Source organism: Nannospalax galili, unplaced genomic scaffold, assembly GCF_000622305.1.
Source record: "Nannospalax galili isolate Female #2095 unplaced genomic scaffold, S.galili_v1.0 scaffold1956, whole genome shotgun sequence".
NCBI lineage: Eukaryota > Metazoa > Chordata > Mammalia > Rodentia > Spalacidae > Nannospalax > Nannospalax galili.
In genome coordinates this window covers 28,512-49,877 of record NW_008337307.1, presented here as the reverse complement: position 1 = coordinate 49,877, position 21,366 = coordinate 28,512, and the positions used below count along the sequence as shown (strand labels likewise).

The 21,366-nt window shown below is 39.3% G+C and overlaps 1 protein-coding gene across 1 annotated transcript; it reads right to left on the bottom strand.

Moving 5' to 3' along the window:
* Window positions 1–487: 487 nt before the first annotated feature.
* Ms4a4a (membrane spanning 4-domains A4A) lies at window positions 488–21,165 on the bottom strand. Its single transcript, XM_017797980.2, has 7 exons — window positions 21,020–21,165; window positions 15,173–15,329; window positions 11,660–11,788; window positions 6,833–6,889; window positions 4,927–5,085; window positions 2,655–2,756; window positions 488–1,002 (listed from the first exon to the last, which is right to left on the bottom strand). Exons 2-7 carry the CDS (start codon window positions 15,314–15,316, stop codon window positions 883–885), a joined length of 711 nt encoding a protein of 236 aa, XP_017653469.1. The 5' UTR covers window positions 15,317–15,329; window positions 21,020–21,165; the 3' UTR covers window positions 488–882.
* Window positions 21,166–21,366: the final 201 nt, after the last annotated feature.

The window sequence follows — 21,366 nt, the reverse complement described above, 5'->3', positions numbered from 1 at the left end:
AGAGAGAGAGAGAGAGAGAGAGAGAGAGAGAGAGGAAAGGGAGACACATCAAGCACTGACTTTACTGTTCCTTGCTACTTTTTTATGGACTAAGAAAGAAGACAAAAATGAGAAGCAAAATCCATGCATCAGAACATCTTGAAGGCTAAAAAAAAATAATTGAGAGACAAATGGGAGTATTAGAAAAGGAAGCAGAAATATACATTCTGCATGAAATTCTCATCTGATTCCAATCTTTTTCTTCATTTACTTGAAATCTTCTTTGCTTATTGTGCTGGTCAGTTTTTATTGTCAATCTGGCCCAAACTAGAGTCACCTGAGAGAATGGAACCTCAGCTGAAGAACTGTCTCCATCAGACTGACCCATGGCCATGTGTGTGGGAATTGTCATCATTAATGATTGATGTGGGAGAACACAACCCACTGTGGGCAGCAGCAACCCTAGGCAGGTGGGTTTGGGCTATACAAGAAAGCAAGCTGAGCAAGCCAGGGGAAGCAAGCCCATAAGCAGGTTCCTCCATGGTTTCTGTTTCAAGCTCTGTCCCTGCTTGAAAACTTGTCCTGGTTTCCCTCAAGGATGAGATGTAACTTAAAATGAAATGAACCTGTTCCCCTCTAAGTTGCTTTTGGCCAAAATGTTTATCACAGCGACAGTAAAACAAACTAGGACACTTACTTAAAACCCTTCTAGAATGTTCTGAGGATGAAACATGATCAAATGTCATTTGCCAATAAATGAATGGTTCATTTATTCCATTCCCATGAAGAGTTAATAGAATGGTCTGCTGAATTTCTTACACACACACACACACACACACACACACACACACACACACACACCAGACATTCTGGTGCTTTCCCATGTAGGATCTAGCACCACTATCAGTGCTGATTTTCTGGAACACTTTTCTCTTGAGGTGCTGGTGACATCAAGCCTTCTTGAAATGATGCAGGAGATGCTGTTTCTGCCATTGGAAGACTTGGTGGCATAAGTATTACAACCTGTAAAATCAAGCAGAATAGCATTGAGCCATCCACATACCTTCAGGGCTTCCTTATACAGCCATTGGTATATATACCAATGTTCACACTCTGACTACTGAACTGAATCTCACCATTAATCCAACAGGCTTCTCAGGCATCCTTTATTCAGATCAGCCTACACTTAGGACACATGGTGGCAGAGCTTAACCTAAGAACCCAATGACTTGAATCTTAATGTTGTTGAGTCTCAGACTGGAAAATCTTACATGTGGATGAGGGTACTAATAAGTTGAATTTTTTAAAGGTGTTATGGAAATTACAGAACTCTTCTTCCAAAACAATCTCCATGTGCTGATGGCAACAGCCTATACAAGGCATGACATGGTGGTCATGAGTAAAGCACTGTGATAACCACACAGTCCAGACTCCTCTGGATCATAAGAGTCACAAACTTCAACATAATACTATTGTCTGAAGGTTACAAGGGAATTTGCCCATCACCAAATGCTTCATCATTCAATGAAGTTATGAAACCTTCAAAAATATCTGAGATTTTTACATCTCTAGAGTCTTAACCCATTATGAGTCTTGATGAAATCTGCACCACTCCTCTTTAGGTTGAGTCTGTGGCAGTGCAGATATGGTGTGGTCAAGAAGTGCCAAAAGAAGACAAAGAGGGACAAAGGGACATAAATGGGCACTCAACAGTCTCTACATACTCTCAATGACTGTGGGTGTTCTCTGTCCCTGGGCCTGTGGGGAATGAGGCTAATGAGCAGCCGTGGGGTTTACTAGCCCCTTACTCACTCTAGAGCCCTCAGTACATAAAGAAAACACCAGTATTCTTCCCCCTGCATCCTTCTCCATCTCTTCTCTCCTTTCCCATTCCCCTCTTCCTTTTCTCTGTGCGACCCTCTTTCTGATCAGCAGCCAGAAGGATCTGATGCAGGTCTCAGGGTACGACAATGGTTAGTGGGTACAAAGTGACAGAGAAATTTGATCTCTGATATTTCTTCAGTATCCAAGGAAGTCTGATGCAATATGAGAGTGGAGGAAATCTGTGGATCTCTAAGATGTGAACTCTCCTCTGATCCGGACTCTGAGATGATGTCATTTACGAGAAGAATGATTATAAAATTGTAGTTATTTAGTTATAATAATAGCAAAACTCCCACATGGCTCTCAGTGACCCTACTATGACTTTCTTCTTGAGTATGGATGAGACCTGTGGATAGCATGTGACGTCACTCCTCTGAGTAGATCACAGACTAATTGATTTTGAGTCTATCAACTGTGACAATGTTCTAGAAGAACTTGTTCAAGTCAAGTGAGCCCTTACAAGACCCTGAAAGAATCTGAGACAGTGGTTCACTTGCTGTCTTCAAAGACATACACTGTCATGATTTCTATGCCACAGAGGAAATAAAGTCTACCACATGACTATGCAAGAGGATGTGACGCTTCAGTTGAGCTCACACCCCAGCCAGCTACATAAGCACAGCCATATAAAACTTTGAGCAGAGGACCTAGTTGAGCTGTGTTCACACTCTTCATCCACAGAGAATGTGAGTGAACATATGCATGTTGTATTAAGCATCTATATTTGTATGATTTATTACAGAGTAACAGAAAACTAGAAGAAACATCTTCAAGTGAAATCCAGCACTTACCTCACCAGTGTAACAACAAGTCACTTTACATCCAAAGGCAGACAGAGCCACAGCAATGCAAAATTCCAGTACACTTAAAACAGCCACCATAATATCCAGACCCTAGAAACAAGTTTATAACAAAGGATGTGAGGACTAGAGATCACACGTTTCAAACATTTATTGTTAATTGTCACACCAAAAGAGAAAAGGCCTTGGCCTAGAAACATGGCTCCTAATACGGCCCAATCCTAAGCTAATAATAGAGTTTACAGGCTCTTGGGACCTTGCTCCTATGAATCTACAGCAATGGCATCAGCATGCATAAGACCCACGCAAACTCAAGCCATCAAAAATCCAGCATAGAACTGGGTAAATCTTAGCCAAAGTACTATTGGCACCTGATTACTGCTGGGTGAGGAAGAGCTGATCTTTAAGGGGGTGACTCTCAATAGGCTGACTAGACCCCAGTGGATGAACTTTCACTGAGGGATGTCTGAGTACATTAACTTGATTTAATAGACCTTAACATAAATAACAAAATGCATATGAAATCTGGTGGAGGCTATGAAAGGGTGCTGATGGGGAAGGAGGTATAAAGATGGTTAAGGTGTTTTGTATGAAGTACTCAGAAATTCAATTAATTTTTTAATTCAATAAAAAAATTTAAAAAGAGTGAGTTAAGGATTAGGCTGTATCAGCTAATTCTTGATCTTCTAAATGTCACTGTCTCATTTTTTGAAGCATGTATTAGTTTAAACCCTATGAAACTATTCTCTTCCTAGGCCAACTGTAGTTGGGTTTTGGTACAGCTTAATAATTCCAGTTAGTATGATCTCTAACTGTTCTTTCTTACAAAGAACTCACCTTATCTGAGCTTTTTGTTTAATTATAAGCTTTGTAATGTATCTTGTTCTGTCAAGAGGATAGGAGTTTCTCTGAGTTACAGAATATTCTTAATTCTCGAATGATAAACTAGTGATCATGCATGAAGTCTGTGCTCCAGGGGTGGCCAGACAGCTCAGCAGGAAGAATTCTTGCCACATTAGCATGAGGACCACAATTCAGACCCCTGGCACCTACATAAATGCTGGATAGGTTGATGGCCTGCCTGTTAATCCCAGTGTGTGGGAGGCAGAGACAGGGAATTCCTGGAGCAAGCTGTCTAGCTATACCAGCTCAATTGGTAAGCTTTGGGGTCAAGTGAGAAATTCTACAGAAGATACCTGTCTTCAAACTTTGGCCTAGGCACACCAACATGTATATACACACACATACATATAGGTGTGTGTGCACCTATATACATGCATACACTTACACAACCAGAGCATACATATATATGTGTGTTCACACATTCACACGTACATGTGCACATGCCAAAGTCTGTCAAATGACTCTATAAATACCTAGGTAGGAATAGATTAGACACTTCAAATTTAAAGAAGCCCTTACAAGGATCTTCTGTTCTAGAATCCATCATGACCTCAGCAAGGCGAGTGATTGAGATGAATGGGAATCCCACTATATGTAACGAATAGACAACTTGCTTTAAAATAAAATCAATAATTCAAAGAAAGCAGGAACAGAGCATTACAAGAATGACAAGGCGCTATTAGGATGAAGTATTGATGTGAAGTCACGGGTCTGTGTACATGAAAGCAAACTTAGGAAGCTATCAGCCTCAGAGGTGCATCCATACCACTGTACCCAAATGTCTGTCAGTTAGCAAACCTTTAGATATAGCCAGCAAGATTTTTTTTCAGAACTACATTAAACAAATTTGAAAATAGGTGAATTCAAGGTGGAAAATTCCAGAACACTGTCTTGACTGAGTCGATTTCCAAGTGACTTTGAAAAATTGTTCCCTTCACTAAGTAAGCATTTGTATCTTATAAATGAGAGGTAGGAAATTGAATAGCTTTCTTTCAAAACTTCTAGCATGCCCAAGGGTAATACATTAGATTACCAAAGGCCCTCAAGGAATTATTTTGGGGTAAATAAACAGGGCTTGAGATTTATACAAACTTCACTAGGAATGAAATAAAGACAATGAAATTTATTCCACAAAGAAGTAAGGATGTTGACTCTCTGTTTACATGAGTTTCCTCTCACATGGCCACAAGGAATGATGAGACAGGAACCTCACCCTGAAAAAAACGGTTGGTCTAGTTCTCAACTATTTCCAATGTCCTAAAGTGATTCCACAGTTGCAGAATGGAACTGCTGCTTTTGCCAGAGTCTGTGTTCCAGCCTTGCTTCAACCATAAAATCTATGAAAACAGAGGCCACTCACCATTAAAATGGAAGTGGTCATGCAAAAATTTCCTTCTGTGTCATTATGGTTACAGTAATAGAGTTGGAATGAATAAATGCCTGGGCTCAGCGCACTAATGATGATCCCTGAGAAGGCAAACACGGAGCTGGTAACGTTCAAGCCCAGACTGCTTGCAACCTTGAAAGGAAAGAAAACTGATGAATCCAGAAGCCTCACATACATCTCCATCCATCACTTTGAAGCCCCAGTTCTTTCCATACACTTTTAATCCTCACTATTTTGATGAATTAAATAGTATCCTAATTTGTCTCAATTCTTACTTTTAACTTAAATGTCTTTTCAAAACAAAAAATGTGAACCTGTCATTTCTAAGACTAAATCCTTCAGATTATTGTAGAGGTGGAAAGCTTTTTCAATGTGATGGTAATTAAGAACTTTGGAGCAGGAAGAGCTCCTAGACAAGAGATAAGACTGGGGAGACAAGCTGGAGTCATCCTCCATCCTGCCCCCTATGGTCAACCTGGAAGGAAGTCTTTGTAACCCCTGCGACCACACGTTACCTTGCTTAATTATCACATGTACCTTTTACTTGATTGCCACCTATGTGCTGTTCTGTCTTTTACTTGTACTTCCTCACATGAATATAAAAACCCCTAAAACTGGAGGGGGGTATTGGCTCCTTTACAGAAGGATCAGTGGATCAGTCTGCTAGTATAAAATTAAATCCCTCTCCTCACCTGACTTTGGCTGTTGGTCTCTGATTTTCCTGGAACAAGATGACTCCCATGGGCACTGGAAGCATACTCCAAATTTCCCTGGTTAGTGGTTTCAAAACTATTGCACTTAATCTTTTATAAATTTTTTTATTTATTTTGGGGGTATGCACTTGTGGAGGTCAGAAGAGAACATTTGGGAGCTAGTCTCTCCTCCCATCTTGCTGAGGCAGGGTGTTTCTTTGTTTTTGAAGTTGTGCAGCCCAGCTAGCTTTACATGGGTTCTAAGGATCATACTCAGTTTTTCAGACTTCCATTGCAAACCCCTTTAACCACTGAGCCATGTCCCTGGCCCATCTACTACACTTTTGCTGCAGAGCCCTGTCTGTCCATCTCTTACAACACTTTGCTGCAAGGTTCCCTGAACTCTCATGCATGTAGAGATGCCGCATGCCACTCAAGAGTCCTATGCCTTTTGCAAATTTTCCTCCCTGCAATTCTTTTCTAGTACTGAAGGTTTATTAACATTTTATAAGAAGTAAAATTTCCCAGGAAAATGTGATAGGTTTGGTGAACATGTATGAGGTATGTACTACTGGTCAAAACTGAAGGGCATGCAAAGGAGACAGATTCAAGGACAGATTTGGAAATTTTATAATGTTCACACTTTAGAGGTTGATGTTTCTCTTTTGAATAGGAACTGAAGTATGGTCATAGCCAGCATCATGTTGTTGAGAACTTGTTTGGGGTCTTTTAATTGGCTTTTTGACAGATCTCCTGAATTCTCTGCACAGCAACTACTTTGATACAATATCCAATCACCTGTCAGGAACTTTTTTCTCAGCCAATTGTTTACTGCAAATTTTAAAGGGAATATTCTTCTAGATAAAACTCAAAACCCTTTTGATTTTTCACTTGCTTAAATTTTTAAGGAAACATTTTTAACACCTTTGAGGAATTGATATTTAGATTAAATCCTTTCTTTTTACTTTATATATGTATGTATGTATCTATATATGTATGTGTGTACTTAGACAGGGTCTCCTAGTGGCCCCAGCTGTCCTGGAACTTGTTATGTAGACCAGGCTGGCCTCCCTCTGTGATCTACCTGCCTCTACCTCCTGAGTACTGGGACTAAAGGTGTGTCACCATGCCCCACTTAATCCTTCCTCTTTTGAGACCATAAAAACAAAACAAAACAAAACACTCACCAGCCCTTTTGTAGTTCTTCTGGCTGCTGCAATGGAAAATGATCCAGATATAATAAACTAGGAATAAGAGGGGAAATCCAGGTTTAAAAGCTTTATCTATTACTGAAAATATAAATTACCGAAACCTACTCCTAAATTGTGTGTGTGTATGAAACAGACTATCTTAAAAGAAGCACAAAAGTTTGAAAAGTTTCCCCCATTTTCTAGAAAATAGAAGAGTTCTACCAGAAAGATAATTGGTATAATTTATCAATTTATTAAATCTTTGACAGTTTCATAGGTGTTTATGTTGAATTTTGGCCCTTTCACCCCATTACCTTCTCTCAACTCCTGACCTTTATTAATGATTATTTTCTTCTATATAATTTTTTTTAAAAATATGCTTAACAGTAATGATAGTAAAACTGTAAGTCCTGAAGGATAAATTTTCTGTATTTCTAAAATGAGTTATTGCTCATATGACACCAAAATGAATGAGTTTTTCATTTAATTAATGCAATTAAACATTATTCTCATTTAAAATAACTATCAAATAATTATGAGCAATGTATTGGCAGGGGAAAAATTAACTGTTTATTAGAGGCTGATTAGCATACACTAGTTCATTTGGCCCCATCAACTTGGCGATTATTTTCAGTTATCTGATATGGCTAATCAACACTTTCAGACTCACCACCTTCCAATACTCTCCTGTATAGATTTCTGAGTTAGCATTCTAACTTTGATTTTAGGTTTAAATAGTCTGTCTTCATTCCAAAATGAGTAAATTAATCAAATAGCTTGAAAAACATTTCTTTTTTAAATTTTTAAAAATATTTTATTTATTATTTTTATTTTATGTATATGAGTGTATTGCCTGCATGTATGTGAGTGCATCTGTGTTATGCAATGCCACGGAGGTCAGAAAAGGGCTTCAGAGTCCCCTGGAACTTTAGCTAAGGACGGCTTGTAGCTGCCATGTGGGTGCTGGAAATCCAACCCAGGTCCTCTGCAAGAGCAGTCAGTGCTCTTAACCACTGAGCCATGTCTCTAGCCCCGAAAAACATTTCTTAATTTAAAGATATAAAGATGATACATAGGAATGAAATTGCCAATGGGGAACAGGGGGCAGAGAAGACTATCTTTCATAGTATTGAAAGTCAGTCATGAACACACAGGACTGTAGGAAACCAGGATGCCAGGCCCTAGGGTGAGATTAGCCTAAAACTATTGAGTCCAGGCTGCATTCTCTGCTAAAGGGAGGGGCACTGAAAACAGTAGCTCTGATAATCCATCTTGCAGAACACTGACAGACTGGCAGGAGACAGCGTCCTGGTCATAAGTGCAGGCTCCCTGCTCTGTGGGAACGTGTCTTGGTCAAAACTCTTAGCTCATCTCCTTGTCCTGAAGAAATAACTCAGCTCTCCTTAGCTAAGCGATTAGGTCAGGTTAAAGGTTTATTCCTGAACTAAAAGTTAAAAGTTTACCATGCTTTTAACTCTAAGAAAGAAAACATTGTGACCAATAAATTACCAGATGGGCATCAGTAACCTTGAGTAAAAGTTTAAGCATCCTTCTGGCACCAACTGACAGACTGTATGTCTTGCTTCTTTGTACCCTCAATCTTTGTATGTGACTGCCACATCCCACGTGATTGCCAGTTCCTTGGGATGTATAAAAACCATCTGAATTTTATAATAAACGGTTGTGGAAAAGACACAAGTCCCAGGGTCCAAGACTGTCACTGGTCGGTATCGCCATCCTTCACGAGAGTGAGGTTCTCCACCAAGCAAGGCACACTTGGGTCACCCAATATGGGATGATCTTCCAAATGGTGATGTGTATTGAATCTTAAATGTCTTTCAAACACCTTTGTGTTAAAACTCTCTCCCTCCCCATCATGTTGCTACTGAACTATGGTGGTACCTTTCAGTGGTTGGGCCTAGCAAGAGGCCTTTTATGTAAGAAGCAAGCTCTTAAAGAGGACAGTGGTAGTGAATAAAAACAAGATACCATTATATATATGTATATATATATATAAATGAATATATATGAATATAAACGAGATACACATATATGTGCATATATGTGTGTGTGTATGTGCGTGGGTATGTGTGTGTGTGTGTGTGTGTGTGCGCCACAGTGAAGCCTATTATTTTATATGCTAACTTAATAAAAATAAAATTAAGATAAGAATGAAGATATTTAGAGGATATATGTGATAGGTAGGAATGTTGGAGAGAGCAAGCAGATGGATGGAGGAAGGCACCGAGGCACAGGTGGAATTCTCAGCAGGATACAGATTTATTTTGCACAGGGCACCTTTCCCTTGGGGAAGGGAAAGATGTCAGGGAAGGAAAGGGAAGGGAAGGGAAGGGAAGCCCACGGGCTGTAAGGGAAGGGAAAGGAAGGAGGTCAGAGAAGGGAAGGGTATCAGGGAAAGATGTCCATGAAGGGAAAGATGTCCACGCATGGGTTGTGAGCTGGGACTTTATATATGGGGGCTTCAGGGTGTGGAAGGGGGGAATGTTTGGGGGAGAAATCAGGGAGGGGGAAGCAGGAAAAGCCTGGCTCCGTTCAGTCTGCCAGGTGGGATTAGGGTTTGGAAGTGTTTACTTTTTCTCTCTTAAGATAAGAGAAAAGCTTGTTGTGATAAACAGCTTCCAAAATCTCTGGTTAACAGGTAGAATCTGCTTATCTTATCTTTGGAGATCAGAGGAGAGGCAAGCTGCTTCTCAGCAGAGTTTGTTTCCCTTGACTCCAAAGGTCAAGGTGAGGTTCCTGTTGGGGCGGGGGGTGGGGTGGGGGAACTGCTGCTGTTTGGAACCCTAACAATATGTACTAGTTACTTTCTATTGCTATGATAAAAACAATCATCGAAACCAACTTGGGGAGGAAAGGTTTTATATCAGCTTCAGCTGACAGTATCTCATGGAGGGAAACCAAGTTCAGGGCAAGAAACAAAGCACAGACCATGGAGGAGTGCTGCCTACCGGCTTGGTCCCGTGGCCTGTGCTCAGTCTGCTTTCTACACAACACAGGACCACTTGCCCAGGGTGGCACCACACACAGTGGTCTGGGGCTTCCCATATCACTCAACAATCAAGAAAATGCCTCACAGACATAGCCACAGGCCAATTCAATGATGAATATTCCTCAACTGAGGTTCCTTCTACCAAGGTGTGTCAAGTAGACACCTGAAGCTATCCAACACAATATCATCAACTAACAGTTATTTGAGAAAGATGCTTGAACACAATGGTTAAACTAAGTATTATCTGGATATGAACACAATTTATATTACCAACATCTAAGACTAGAACTTAAAGCTAACATAAGTGATTAACAGTCAGTAAAGCACATGGGGGAAAACATTAGATTCATTTTATTCATTCCCATTAGCTACAGACAAGGGTGAAACTTCCCAGCTATCGAAGTGAATCATAATTAGCACAACTTAATGATAGCAAGTCCTCCCCCACTGCAAACAGTTGGTTTGAGAATATGCATGTAACATATTTCTGAGCAATGAGACGTGTTAACAAATGAGATTGCATTGCTCACTGAAAAGCTTGTACCACTGAATCAGCATTGGAAATGGCAAGCCATTGGACTTCATGTTTGAGGGAATCAATGTTGTCAATGTCCATTCTGATTTGAGTCTATGGTTACACACTTCTGTAATCTATCTTCATTGACACATATTAAATATTTAAACTACTTATGATATTGTATTATTATTGCTGTTATATATGAGAAAATAGAGCCAAAGGAAATTTGAAGATTTTTTTTTCCCCTCAAAGTTGTAGAGATACATGATAACATTAAGACAGTACAGGATTCCATGAGTTGTTGGCCAGGGAATCCTCAGAGGCTCCCAAAACAGTACAACCTACTGTCATTGCTCTGGGAACCCCACCAGAACTCGAGAGCAAGACCCTATTGCTGAAGACATCATACCCCCTAGATAAAAGGCACAGAGAAACCAATCTAGTGCAGTTTTCAGCCTTAATCAGAGAAACTTCTTTTGCAATGGGTACTCTTCAAAGCAGGGATTCAACTGGAAAAAATGTTGAAAACAAGCCAGGAGTGGTGGCTCATGCCTTTAATCCCAGCACTCGGGAGGCAGAGGCAGGTGGATCTCTGTGAGTTCAAGGCCAGCCTGGTCTACAGAGTGAGTTCCAGGGCAGCTGGGGCTACAGAGAGACCCTGTCTCAAAAAGACCAAAAAAAGAAAAAAAAAATGTTGAAAATAAAGTGACTTCTAGTGCTTAGGATCCCAAAAGGGACCTCTATTTCACCCCTTCCAAGGTCCAAGAGTGAATGGAAGGACTATGGGAGCTGAAGGATAGACAGGAGAGGGATGGGGTGTAGTTCTCTGGATACAACGTGGTCACTGCAATCATGAGGACAGAGCTGCTGTGAATGCCTGAACAGACCCTAAGAAGATGAATGAAGGAAGAGGGAGGGAGAGAGGAAGGAAGCAAGGAAGGAAAGAAGGAAGGAAAGACAGAAGATGGAGTGGGGGAAGGGAGGGAGAGAGGGAGAGTGAGAAGAAAGGGAAGAAAGAGGAAGGGAAAGAGAGAGGAAGGACAGAAAGAAAGAAGAAAGGATCGTGAGAGTAGGGGGAAGACTGCTTGGGAAGAAGGTTGGTGGTGGTGGGAGAGGGATGAGAGAAGGTAGTAGGGAAGGAATGTGACCATAGTACATTGTATATAAGTATTATATTGCCAAATTTTCAAAATTGTTAAATACAAAAGAGATAAGAGGCAAAAATAAAAAATAAATAAACTCCGGATTTAGCGACAATGCTATTAGCTCCAATTATATCAGAAGATCCGTGACTTACCATCACTGAGCCCCAAATTGGGTATGATATGTACACTGACACAGGATGAAATGATCTGAATGGCAGTGTGACACTCATCATCAGGATTCCTATGCTGAAGTTCAGAAGGGCAATCATAATCTGCACGACCTAGAAATGACATAAAGAGAAACAGATCATCCCCCACGAATGCGTGTCCATCTCACCATCTGGACAACCCCTAAGTTGCTCTCTTCCACCTTTGGAGATATGAAGTCCTGGACAATTAATCCCTTTTCATTTCCTTTCCACTTAAGAAACTGCGGATACACTTTAACAATTTTTCCCTGCAGAAAGTCTATCATTACCATTGTCATTTCAAGGTGGAAAGGAGTATGCCAAAACCTGTCCAAAGATGCTTCTGATACCATCATCCTACTCTTCTTGGCCACATGCTCACACAAGAATGGCCCAGGAATTAGGAAATGATTACTGTAGTAAGGAGAAGTCATTTGGGGAAACATAATTAGAAGCAACATGATGAAATAAAAAGAGCAAATGTGGTGTTCCCTTGGAATCTGGGACCAGAGGAGAGAAATGCAACTAGACTTCCTTAACGATAGGGAAATTCAGGGCTGGAGAGACAGCTCAGTGGTTAAGAGTGCCTACTGCTCTTGCAGAGGGCCCAAATTTGATTCCCAGCACCCATACTGGGTAGCTCACAACCATCTGTAACTTGAGCTGCAGGAGATTTGACAGCCTCTTTTGATCTCTGTAGGCTTCCAGACTCACACATGCACACACACACACACACACACACACACACACACACACACACAGAGGTTAAAAATAAATTTTTAAGAAAAGAAATTGGAGAATTAGATAGTAATCAGTCTCCAGACACTAGAAAGAATGACAAAAGAATGCAAAGAATGAATGAAAAGTTGTGAGATGGAATGAAATGGGATGCTCAGCAGAGAGGAAATGTATGGCAGTGGATATGTGTTTTTAAAGGTTGGAAGACCTAAAACTAATTACCTAGGTGTTCATCTTTAAAAATTCAAGAAAGAAAGGCAAACCAAAGCAAACTGAAGGGGAAAATAAATTTTAGAATAGAAATTAATCAAAGATCAGAAACAAACAGGCCAAAACAACAAAATCTACAGCTATCAATAATAAAAACAATTACCTGCTAGCCAGGCTAGGTGAGATTTTAAAAAAGGAATGAGGCCACCAATTTGTAATATCAGAAACCGTGTAAAGCACATGGCCTTGGTTACAGTAAATAGGTCATAAAACAAAACCAAAAACCATGAACTTGGCAGGGAGGGTGGGGTTGATAGAGGTGAGGTGGGGAGATGAGAGAAGATGGGGAAGAGAGACTAGTCAGAATGTATCATATACATGTGTGGAACTGTCAAATAACAAAATAATTTTTAAAAATCAAAGCACAAATTAATTTGTTAATGGGAGAAAAAGGACATTGTATAAAGGTCATCATTACAGAACCAATGGACATTAAAAGGTAAACAAATACCATGAGAAACTCTGTATCTACAAATTTTATAACACGGATGAAATGAAGAAATCCTTGAAGAAACAATGTGACAGAACTCAAAATGAGGAGCAGCAATCTGCATAAGATGATGTGATTATATAAAATGAGTCAACAAGAAGGGCTACAGGGAATCAAAGGATACTGAGGAGAGAGAATCAGTTTTCTCCAGGGTCCAGCTCCCTGTGAGGTTACCCTACATGGGCAGCCCTAAGCACTGGAACACAGGAGCACCGCTAAATGGATTCATTGCATTATACGTATGTAACAATAATAGTCAAAGAAGAGGATAAGAAACTGTAAGGGAGTGGAGAGAGCATATGGGCAGAGTTGGAGGCGAAGGGAGAGGTGGGAATAATGCAAATACAGTACTCATTTTCGAAATTCTCAAAAAATTTAAAAAATATTTAAAAATGAATAAGCAATAAGTAATATCCCTAAACAGAAAACGTCAGGCTCAGAAGAGCTCAGAAGTGAATTCTACCAAATTCTTGTTTCATTGTTTATTTTGTACTGTTTGGAGTCAAAGCCCTTTCACATGCTAAGCAAATACTGTATCACTGAGTTATAGTCATAGCCCTTCCTTTTTGAGATAGGATTTTGTTATGCCTTCTAAATTCCTCTATCAATAGATAATGTTGGTGAAAGAAAGAAAGAAAGAAGAAAGAGAGAGAGAGAGAAATAAAGAAAGAAAGAAAGAAAGAAAGAAAGAAAGAAAGAGAAAGAAAGAGAAAGAAAGAGAAAGAAAGAAAAAAGTATATTAAAAGGTACTTAATATCATGTCACCAGGGAAATTAAAACAGCAGTGCCATGCCACTGAACACCCATTAAACTGTCTAAAACTCATAACACTGACATCATCAAATGCTAGTAAGGAAGTGGAATAATAGGAACACTCACTTATCACTGTTGGAAATACTCAGATTAGTATAGTCCCTTGCAATAGTCAGGTATGTACTTTAGAAAGTAAACATAATTTTGCAATGTTGCTAGGCTTTGAAATAGGTTTGTCCCCTAGAAGGTCAGCCACCAGAAGAGTGATCTCCCATATGGTAGTGCTGAAGTGATAGAATTTCAGGAGGTAAGGGCTTGGAAGATACTACTGCTGGAATTATGGTTTGAATATGAGATGTCCCTCATAGCCCCAATGCATTAGATGCTTTATCTCCAAATAGTGGTGCTATTTTAGGAAGCTCTGGAAACTTTACTGTGAGGTCCAATGGGAAAAGTAGATCACTGGGGGATGTGTCCAAGTGGGTGGGAGTAGGTGTCATCCTTTGGCCCTCTCTGTGTCTCCATCATGATTCCTGACACCAGTGAGGTAAACAAACTCTTCTGTCACATCCTCCTGATGCCGTGATATTTTACTCAAGCACCTGGATCTGAGCAACCATAAACTGACCCTCAGAAACCTTAAGCAAATAAATCTTTCATCCTTTAAGTTGTTTCTCTTCAGTGATGTAAGTTGTGTTGATACTTATCCTTTGGAACTGGCTAGCAAGAGAAATTTGCAAAAGCTTCAAGATGTACATCACAGAAGACTTAATTCTGGTATGAGTTTAAACAATTAGAATGCTAAAAGGAATTTAGGTAGCGAAGAGCCAGCTCATGGAGTTTATATAGGTGCTTGGACTCTGTTGGGAATTGGAATAGGTGCCACATGTATTTTATGTTGGGAAAGAATTTATCTACCATTTGTCTATGCATCAAGACTTTGAATGATTCTAGGTATAAAAGTAATGGACTAATTAATCTGGTGGAGGAAAGACAACATGCATTCAGGATATGGCATGTTTATTGCTGGCTTTTATTCAGATTTACAATGAGAATATAATTAAATTAGCAGGATATCATATTATTTTTTTTCAGATAAGTTCTAAAAATTAAACACCTGTGACTCCAAGACCATTTGATGCATCCCAAGGCCAGCAGGACACTGGCTGGCATTACATTACCATTTATGAATTTACAACACCACTGCTCTCTTAGAATTGGTTTACCCCAAGGATTTTGGGTTCTCCCCTCAAGAATTTCTCTGCCATCCTTTTCCACAGTTTTGAGTGCAGGCGGAAAGGCAGTCCCTGCTGCTGTGCACCAAGGCCAGCTTCCAGTGTGGTCTGTTCAGTTCCCCACATGGTTGTCATGGCAGAAGCAGTGCTACAAGAAGAAGAAATGCAATTTAGGATGCGTTCCTAGAAAAGAGAGAGACAGAGAGAGAGGGAGGAGAGACTCTAAACACAATGTGATACATACATAGATTCCAAGTGTTGAACAGAAGCAATGTGGACAGAATTGATTTAAATGAGTTAAATAAATTTGTGGGCCCCACAAGTTAGGGAAATTTCACACTGTAACTATAATACTAATTTATTCTGTATCTGATTATGTATTTACCTCTACCTGTGAATTTTACACAGATAATTTTCTGATAATCATCATTATTTGTTTTATCTCTGAATAGCTCTAATATTTTCTGTACACTTAGATTAGTAATCATGAATTCTTTCAGTTTTCAAATTTCGTTTGAGAAAATAACTTTTATGTATATTTTTATTGAATTTTTGTGCATTTCCAACAATAAATCTTAATCATATCTAAACTCTTTCCCCCTTAACCCCCCCCATTACCAGGATATCATATATTCTGTCATATATGAATCCTATCTGGTCAAGCATTTGTACCCAACATGTCCCTCGGTGCAAGTTCATCCACCAGAGTCTAGTCAGTCTATCTAGAGTCTCTCCCTTAAAGAAGATCAATTCTCCCTCACCCAGCAGTAATCAGTTTTAATCTAATTCTAAAGACTTTTCTGGTTACAACAGTATTTGCGACCAGGCATTCTTTTTCATCAGCACTTTGAATATGTCATCTCACTCTCTCTGGGCCCACAAGGATTTCTGCTGAAAAATCCATTGCCAGACTAATCAGAATTCCCTTGTATGTGTCTTCTTTTTTTTTCTCACAATGCTTTTAAAGTTCTCTTGTCTCTACTTTTGACGATTAGATCATAATGGGTTTAGAGAGAACATCTTTGGAGGACTTCTGCTTCTAGGACATGTCTGTCTTGGGGTTTGGTCTTTACCAATTCTTTCATTAAACAAGCTTCCTGTTCTTTTCTCTGTCATTTGTCCTTCCGGTCTCACAATGAGATGATTTTGTTCTGTTGCTCCAACAGTGCTTTAGGGTTTGCTACATACTTTTAAACTCTTTTCTTTTCTTCTTTTTCTGCTGTGGGAAATTTTTAAAGCCCCATTTTTAAGTTCTCTGATTTTGAAAATATACCCGGTCTAGTCTGCTGTTGAAACTTTCATTATAATTATTAAATTCTTCACCTTCAAAATTTCTGTTGGGTCCATTTTGTGATATGTATCTTTGTGAAATATTTATTCAGATCATGAATTTCCTTATTTCATTGAAGTATCTGACCATGTCTTCTCGTATTTCAATGAATTTCCTTTTGACTATATGATGTGAATGAGATGTCAGGGAATTCACATGTTTCTGTTTCTTTAGAGTCTGTTACTGAAGAATTAATGTGTGCCCTTGATGGACTTGTGTTTCCTTAATTTCTAATCTCCTTCAAGTCCTTACATCTTGTGGAGGATACTATGATAGCAGGGTTTATGAAAGAAGGTTACATATTATATATTATCAGGTATATTTTAACCTATCTCTAGACTTTATTATTGCCTGAGAAGAACACAAATTCTCAATTTAGAAGACCAATCTTAAATCTAAAGTACAGCCACTGATATATTTTTATTTAGGAAAACTGAACCCTCTTGACATCAGTTTAAATCATAATAATAAAGCCCATAATTTGGACATTTAGCAAGTTGCCCCCAGAAGGGAGGAAATACAATTTTCATTTCAAATAGAAGAAATACAGTCTTCCTAAAATTTCTCCTTCAAAAAAGTAGTGTGAGATTTGTGTGGTGGTGGCGGCACAGCTTTAATCCCAGCACCTGGAAGGCAGAGGCAGGCGGAGCTCTGTGAGATCAAGGGAAGCTTGGTCTGCATAGTGGGTTCAGGCCAGCTCCGGCTACAGGGAGACTTTGTTTCAAATAAAAAAGGAAGTATAGCCGGGCGTGGTGGCGCACACCTTTAGTCCCAGGACTTGGGAGGCAGAGGCAGGTGGATCTCTGTGAGTTCAAGGCCAGCCTGGTCTACATAGTGAATTCCAGGACAGCTGGGGCTACAGGAAGACCCTGCTTCAAAAAGACCAAAAAAAATAATAAAAAGGTATAATATGTGGAACACTACACAGCATACGTTATTTCAAAGCCCTACCAATGTTTCCTAAAACAGAAAAACTAGATGTGACAAGAGCCCTGAGTGCTCTGGCAATCTAAGTACCCTTCTTCATAGAAGGTCCAACAATTAACTTAGTTGACTAGCTGAACCTCAAATTTTTCAGCAATAATCTTTCTTACCTGCCCTCCTTGTCCAATCAGTCAAGAAAGTCTGATCCCACACAACCATTTTTTCCAATCTGTATTTCTCCCACTTAACCAAAAAAACCTCACCATCCTATTTTATAGCCTTTTATCATTGCTCTGTCTCCTTCTGAGCCTTGTATGTTTAATCCTAAACCCTAATAATCATGGTGGTCATTTTAAAGTACAAAATAATTGTAATCTCTTATCTCATATTTCAGCTCAAATCTATATTTCTAAACTTAGCTTTGTTTTCTCCCCTTTGATTTTTGGAGCTTCAAAAATATTGGACTTATTTTGGTTTTTCCACATCAGCAATTTTATTCCTATATTGGAGTTGCGCATATATGCAGCCCTTTGCAGGAATTCTCCACCACTTCCCTTTTCTGCTCTACCACAACAATAGAAAGTTCACTGGTCATCCATCTTTGGGCACTGACAGCATCTCACAGTCTCTGCTTTCTCTCACACACAACTCCCCACTGCACAGGAGTTACTCAACCAATAGTAGTTAGGAAGTGTTTGAGAAATCTTCACGACTTGCCTTATAAGCAATAGAAGAAAAATTATTGTGAAATACCAGGAGCTGTTTCTTTTTAGGGCAATTTGATCTGTACCTTAATTTTCTTGTTTTTTGCAAAGGAGTCTTTTGGGTTTATTTTTCTAGGAACACATTCAGAGGATTTAGAAAATGTAGATTCTATCTTACTATAACCAAATTAAGACCCAAGTAGGGCTAGAGAGACAAATCAGTCTACAAATTGTTTGCTTTTAAAGCAAGAGTTCCTTAGTTTGATTCCCCACCACCCACATTAAAAAAAAATGTAATCTCAATTACAACTGGGGAGACAGAGATAGGTAGATCCCCGAGGCTTGCTGACCAGCCAGCCTAGCCTAGTTGGCAAGTACTAGGCCAGTGAGAGACTCCTCAAAAACAAAGGTGGAAAACACCTGAGAAACAACACCCAAGGTTGTCCTCTAGCCTCCACATACATGTACACACCCGTTCACCTGTACACATGTGTGAACACAAACACAAACCAAAAAACCTAAATAAATGCTCTAGCTCCTTGTTCTAGGATGATTTTGGAAATTGCTACATTTGAAGTCAAGCAACCAAACAACATAGTATTAATGTCCTAAGTGTTTTGCAGTAGAAGCCGTGCATTTCTGAAGCCTCCTTCTGAGAGCTTTGCAGGAATACGACCTTTTACTGTCTTCCCATTTTCTGCTGAAACCTGCTTTTTGCATCCTAATGGTTAACTATAGGGTTACTTATTCCTAGGAAAAATAACAAGATCGTAACTCTTAATAATCAGTATACTATATTTCTTTGCTTTTTTTTTTTTTTTTTTTTTTTTTTTTTTTTTTTGTCTTTTTGAGACAAGTTCTTCTTGTAGCTGCATCTGGCCTGGATTGGCTAATGGAGACCAAGCTGGCCTCGAACTCACAGAGATCCACCTGCCTCTGCCTCCAGAGTGCTGGGATTAAAGGTGTTCACCACCACGCCCGGCTTTCTTTACTTTTACAAAACCCAGCACATCTGAGAAATTTCAGGTAACAGAATCCTGTGAATCATCAAAGCAGACCACCAAAGATTTGTAACTACCATGGAATGGTAACTACCCTGTCATCTACATATTTGATATATTTAAATAAAATTCCCTATAGAAGTCTATGTGATAGCTTCTATTTTCTTCAGTTTACTAGGTTTTTCAAAATAAATGTTTTTCCTTCCTCTAAAAACTGGTCTTCCAAGAATTGACCACTTCAAGTGGCCCATGGTGAACTAGGGCACAGAAATGTTGTAAAACATCACTGGTGGTTCTTCTAAGTTTATGACTCTTCCAGTAAGACTAAACAGGAACTGGATCCAAAGCGACTCATGGCATTTCTCATAATTCTTTAGTAGAACAGGCTATGCTCTAGATACCCAAAGCTGATGCTCTTTTTCTGAGGGATACTGCCAATAAATTTATGTAGCCTCTTCCCACATTCACATCACAGAAATATTTTATTTATTACTTTTATTTTATGTGTATGAATGTATTGCCTGCATGTATGTGAGTGCACCAGTGTCGTGCAATGCCGAGGAGGTCAGAAGAGGGCTTCGGATTCCCCTGGAACTGGAGTTAAGGACGGTTTGTAGCCACAATGTGGGTGCTGGGAATCGAACCCGGGTCCTCTGCAAGAGCAATCAGTACTCTTAACTGCTGAGCCATCTCTCCAGCCCCAGAAATATTTTTTTTAAAAGAAATATATTTTAACATAAAATAAATTCTCTAAGGACAAAAATGTGTTTGCAGTCTAGAGCCAGTGCTCCAATTTTCAAATAAAGCAAACATTTATTTATTTAGAGGATATTACACAGACATGAGAGATAGTGCCTCCAGATTGGGAGAGAATCAGCAATAGTTTTATAAAATTATTTGTGACATTCATGATATTTTTGGCAAGTTAGTATCACTATTTCTTGCCCCTGATACAGAGATGGAGAAGTATAGCCAGCCCTCAACAGCTCCAAACAAAGCACACCACCAATCATGTTTCCTCACTTACAGTAACATCTCCCTCATGGGTCATTATTACAAAGGAAGAAAAAGGAGAATGGCCTAAAAGAGCTGTCTCGCCTATGACAAGTTATAAAAATAAAAAAATATAAAATAAAACAGAGTCAACAGAAAGTCTGAACCTGGATAGCTTTTACCAAGATGATGATGGTGATGTGGAAAAATGATAACCTGGGCTAGGCAAAGCCTGGGCTAACATCCAGTAAGTCTAGGTTGTATTGCAATCTCTTCATTAACATATAAGTTTCTGATCATTTTGGGGAAGGATGACATTGGGCACAATTTCCTACAGTCTTCTTTCTGATTGGCACACTGTAAATATCTTCATGGTATCTTCCATTAAAATATTTCTTATGAGGAGTTTCAGTTTTTGCCTGGGTATTCCATAAATGTGCTGAAAATTGTTGGAGGTCTAAGTAAGATTAGTCCATTCAGGATCAGGCTAACTATGTTATACTGGGGTCTTGACTTTCACCTATATCAAACTCTGTATTTGACAGATACATTTTTAACTGAAGAGTCATAAAAACGACATGTATGAAATATTAAACACAATACAGGAAGTGGTATGAAGAAGGCATGAAATGATAAAAGATGAAGATACTGCTTTTTTTTTTTTAAGAACAAATGACTAAAATCTCATATAGCACAAAGTTTTGGCTTTTAGGAGACACTTGTCCTTTTCTTGCTCCCCCAGGCTCCCGGCCCCAAAAGTACATGTCAACGACAGCTTAGACCATTGGAGGTGGCCCCATTATTCTTATTCCAGTCACAAGTATTCTAAAATGAGAAATTAAAACCATCAGCCCAAAAACTAAGAAAAGCAAAACCCTGCTCCTACCTTTCTTCCCAACGTAACACCTGCCGTGTGTCCAACCTGGGCCAGCCTCTGAGAATGTACCTCAGGTTCTCTGTCCAGATACAACAACCTCCCCACAAACCCCACAAATGTGTCACCCAACTTAAATCTAGCAGTTTCTCTAAACCCTAAAGGCTTACCACTGAGAATTTTTGAGCAATATAACTAGTTCCCTTTTTATGTCAGAAATGTTCGCCCTTATTTTTGTGTCCTTAATGTGGATGTTATCTATTGTGAAATGTGCTGGAAAAGCAGTGGTTGTCACTTACAGTCTTTCATGTATCAGTGTGAGGATATAATTCATACACCCAAGTTAATATCCTGGCACT

What these genes read in the sequence shown, in the direction of transcription:
- Ms4a4a (XM_017797980.2), bottom strand. Translation starts at nt 15,316, where the DNA reads ATGACAACCATGTGGGGAACTGAACAGACCACACTGGAAGCTGGCCTT. An exon ending in CAATTTGGGGCTCAGTGATG is followed by an intron (nt 6,890 to 11,659) that starts GTAAGTCACGGA and finishes TCTTATTCCTAG; the next exon opens with TTTATTATATCTGGATCATT. An exon ending in CTTGTTGTTACACTGGTGAG is followed by an intron (nt 1,003 to 2,654) that starts GTAAGTGCTGGA and finishes TTGATTTTACAG; the next exon opens with GTTGTAATACTTATGCCACC.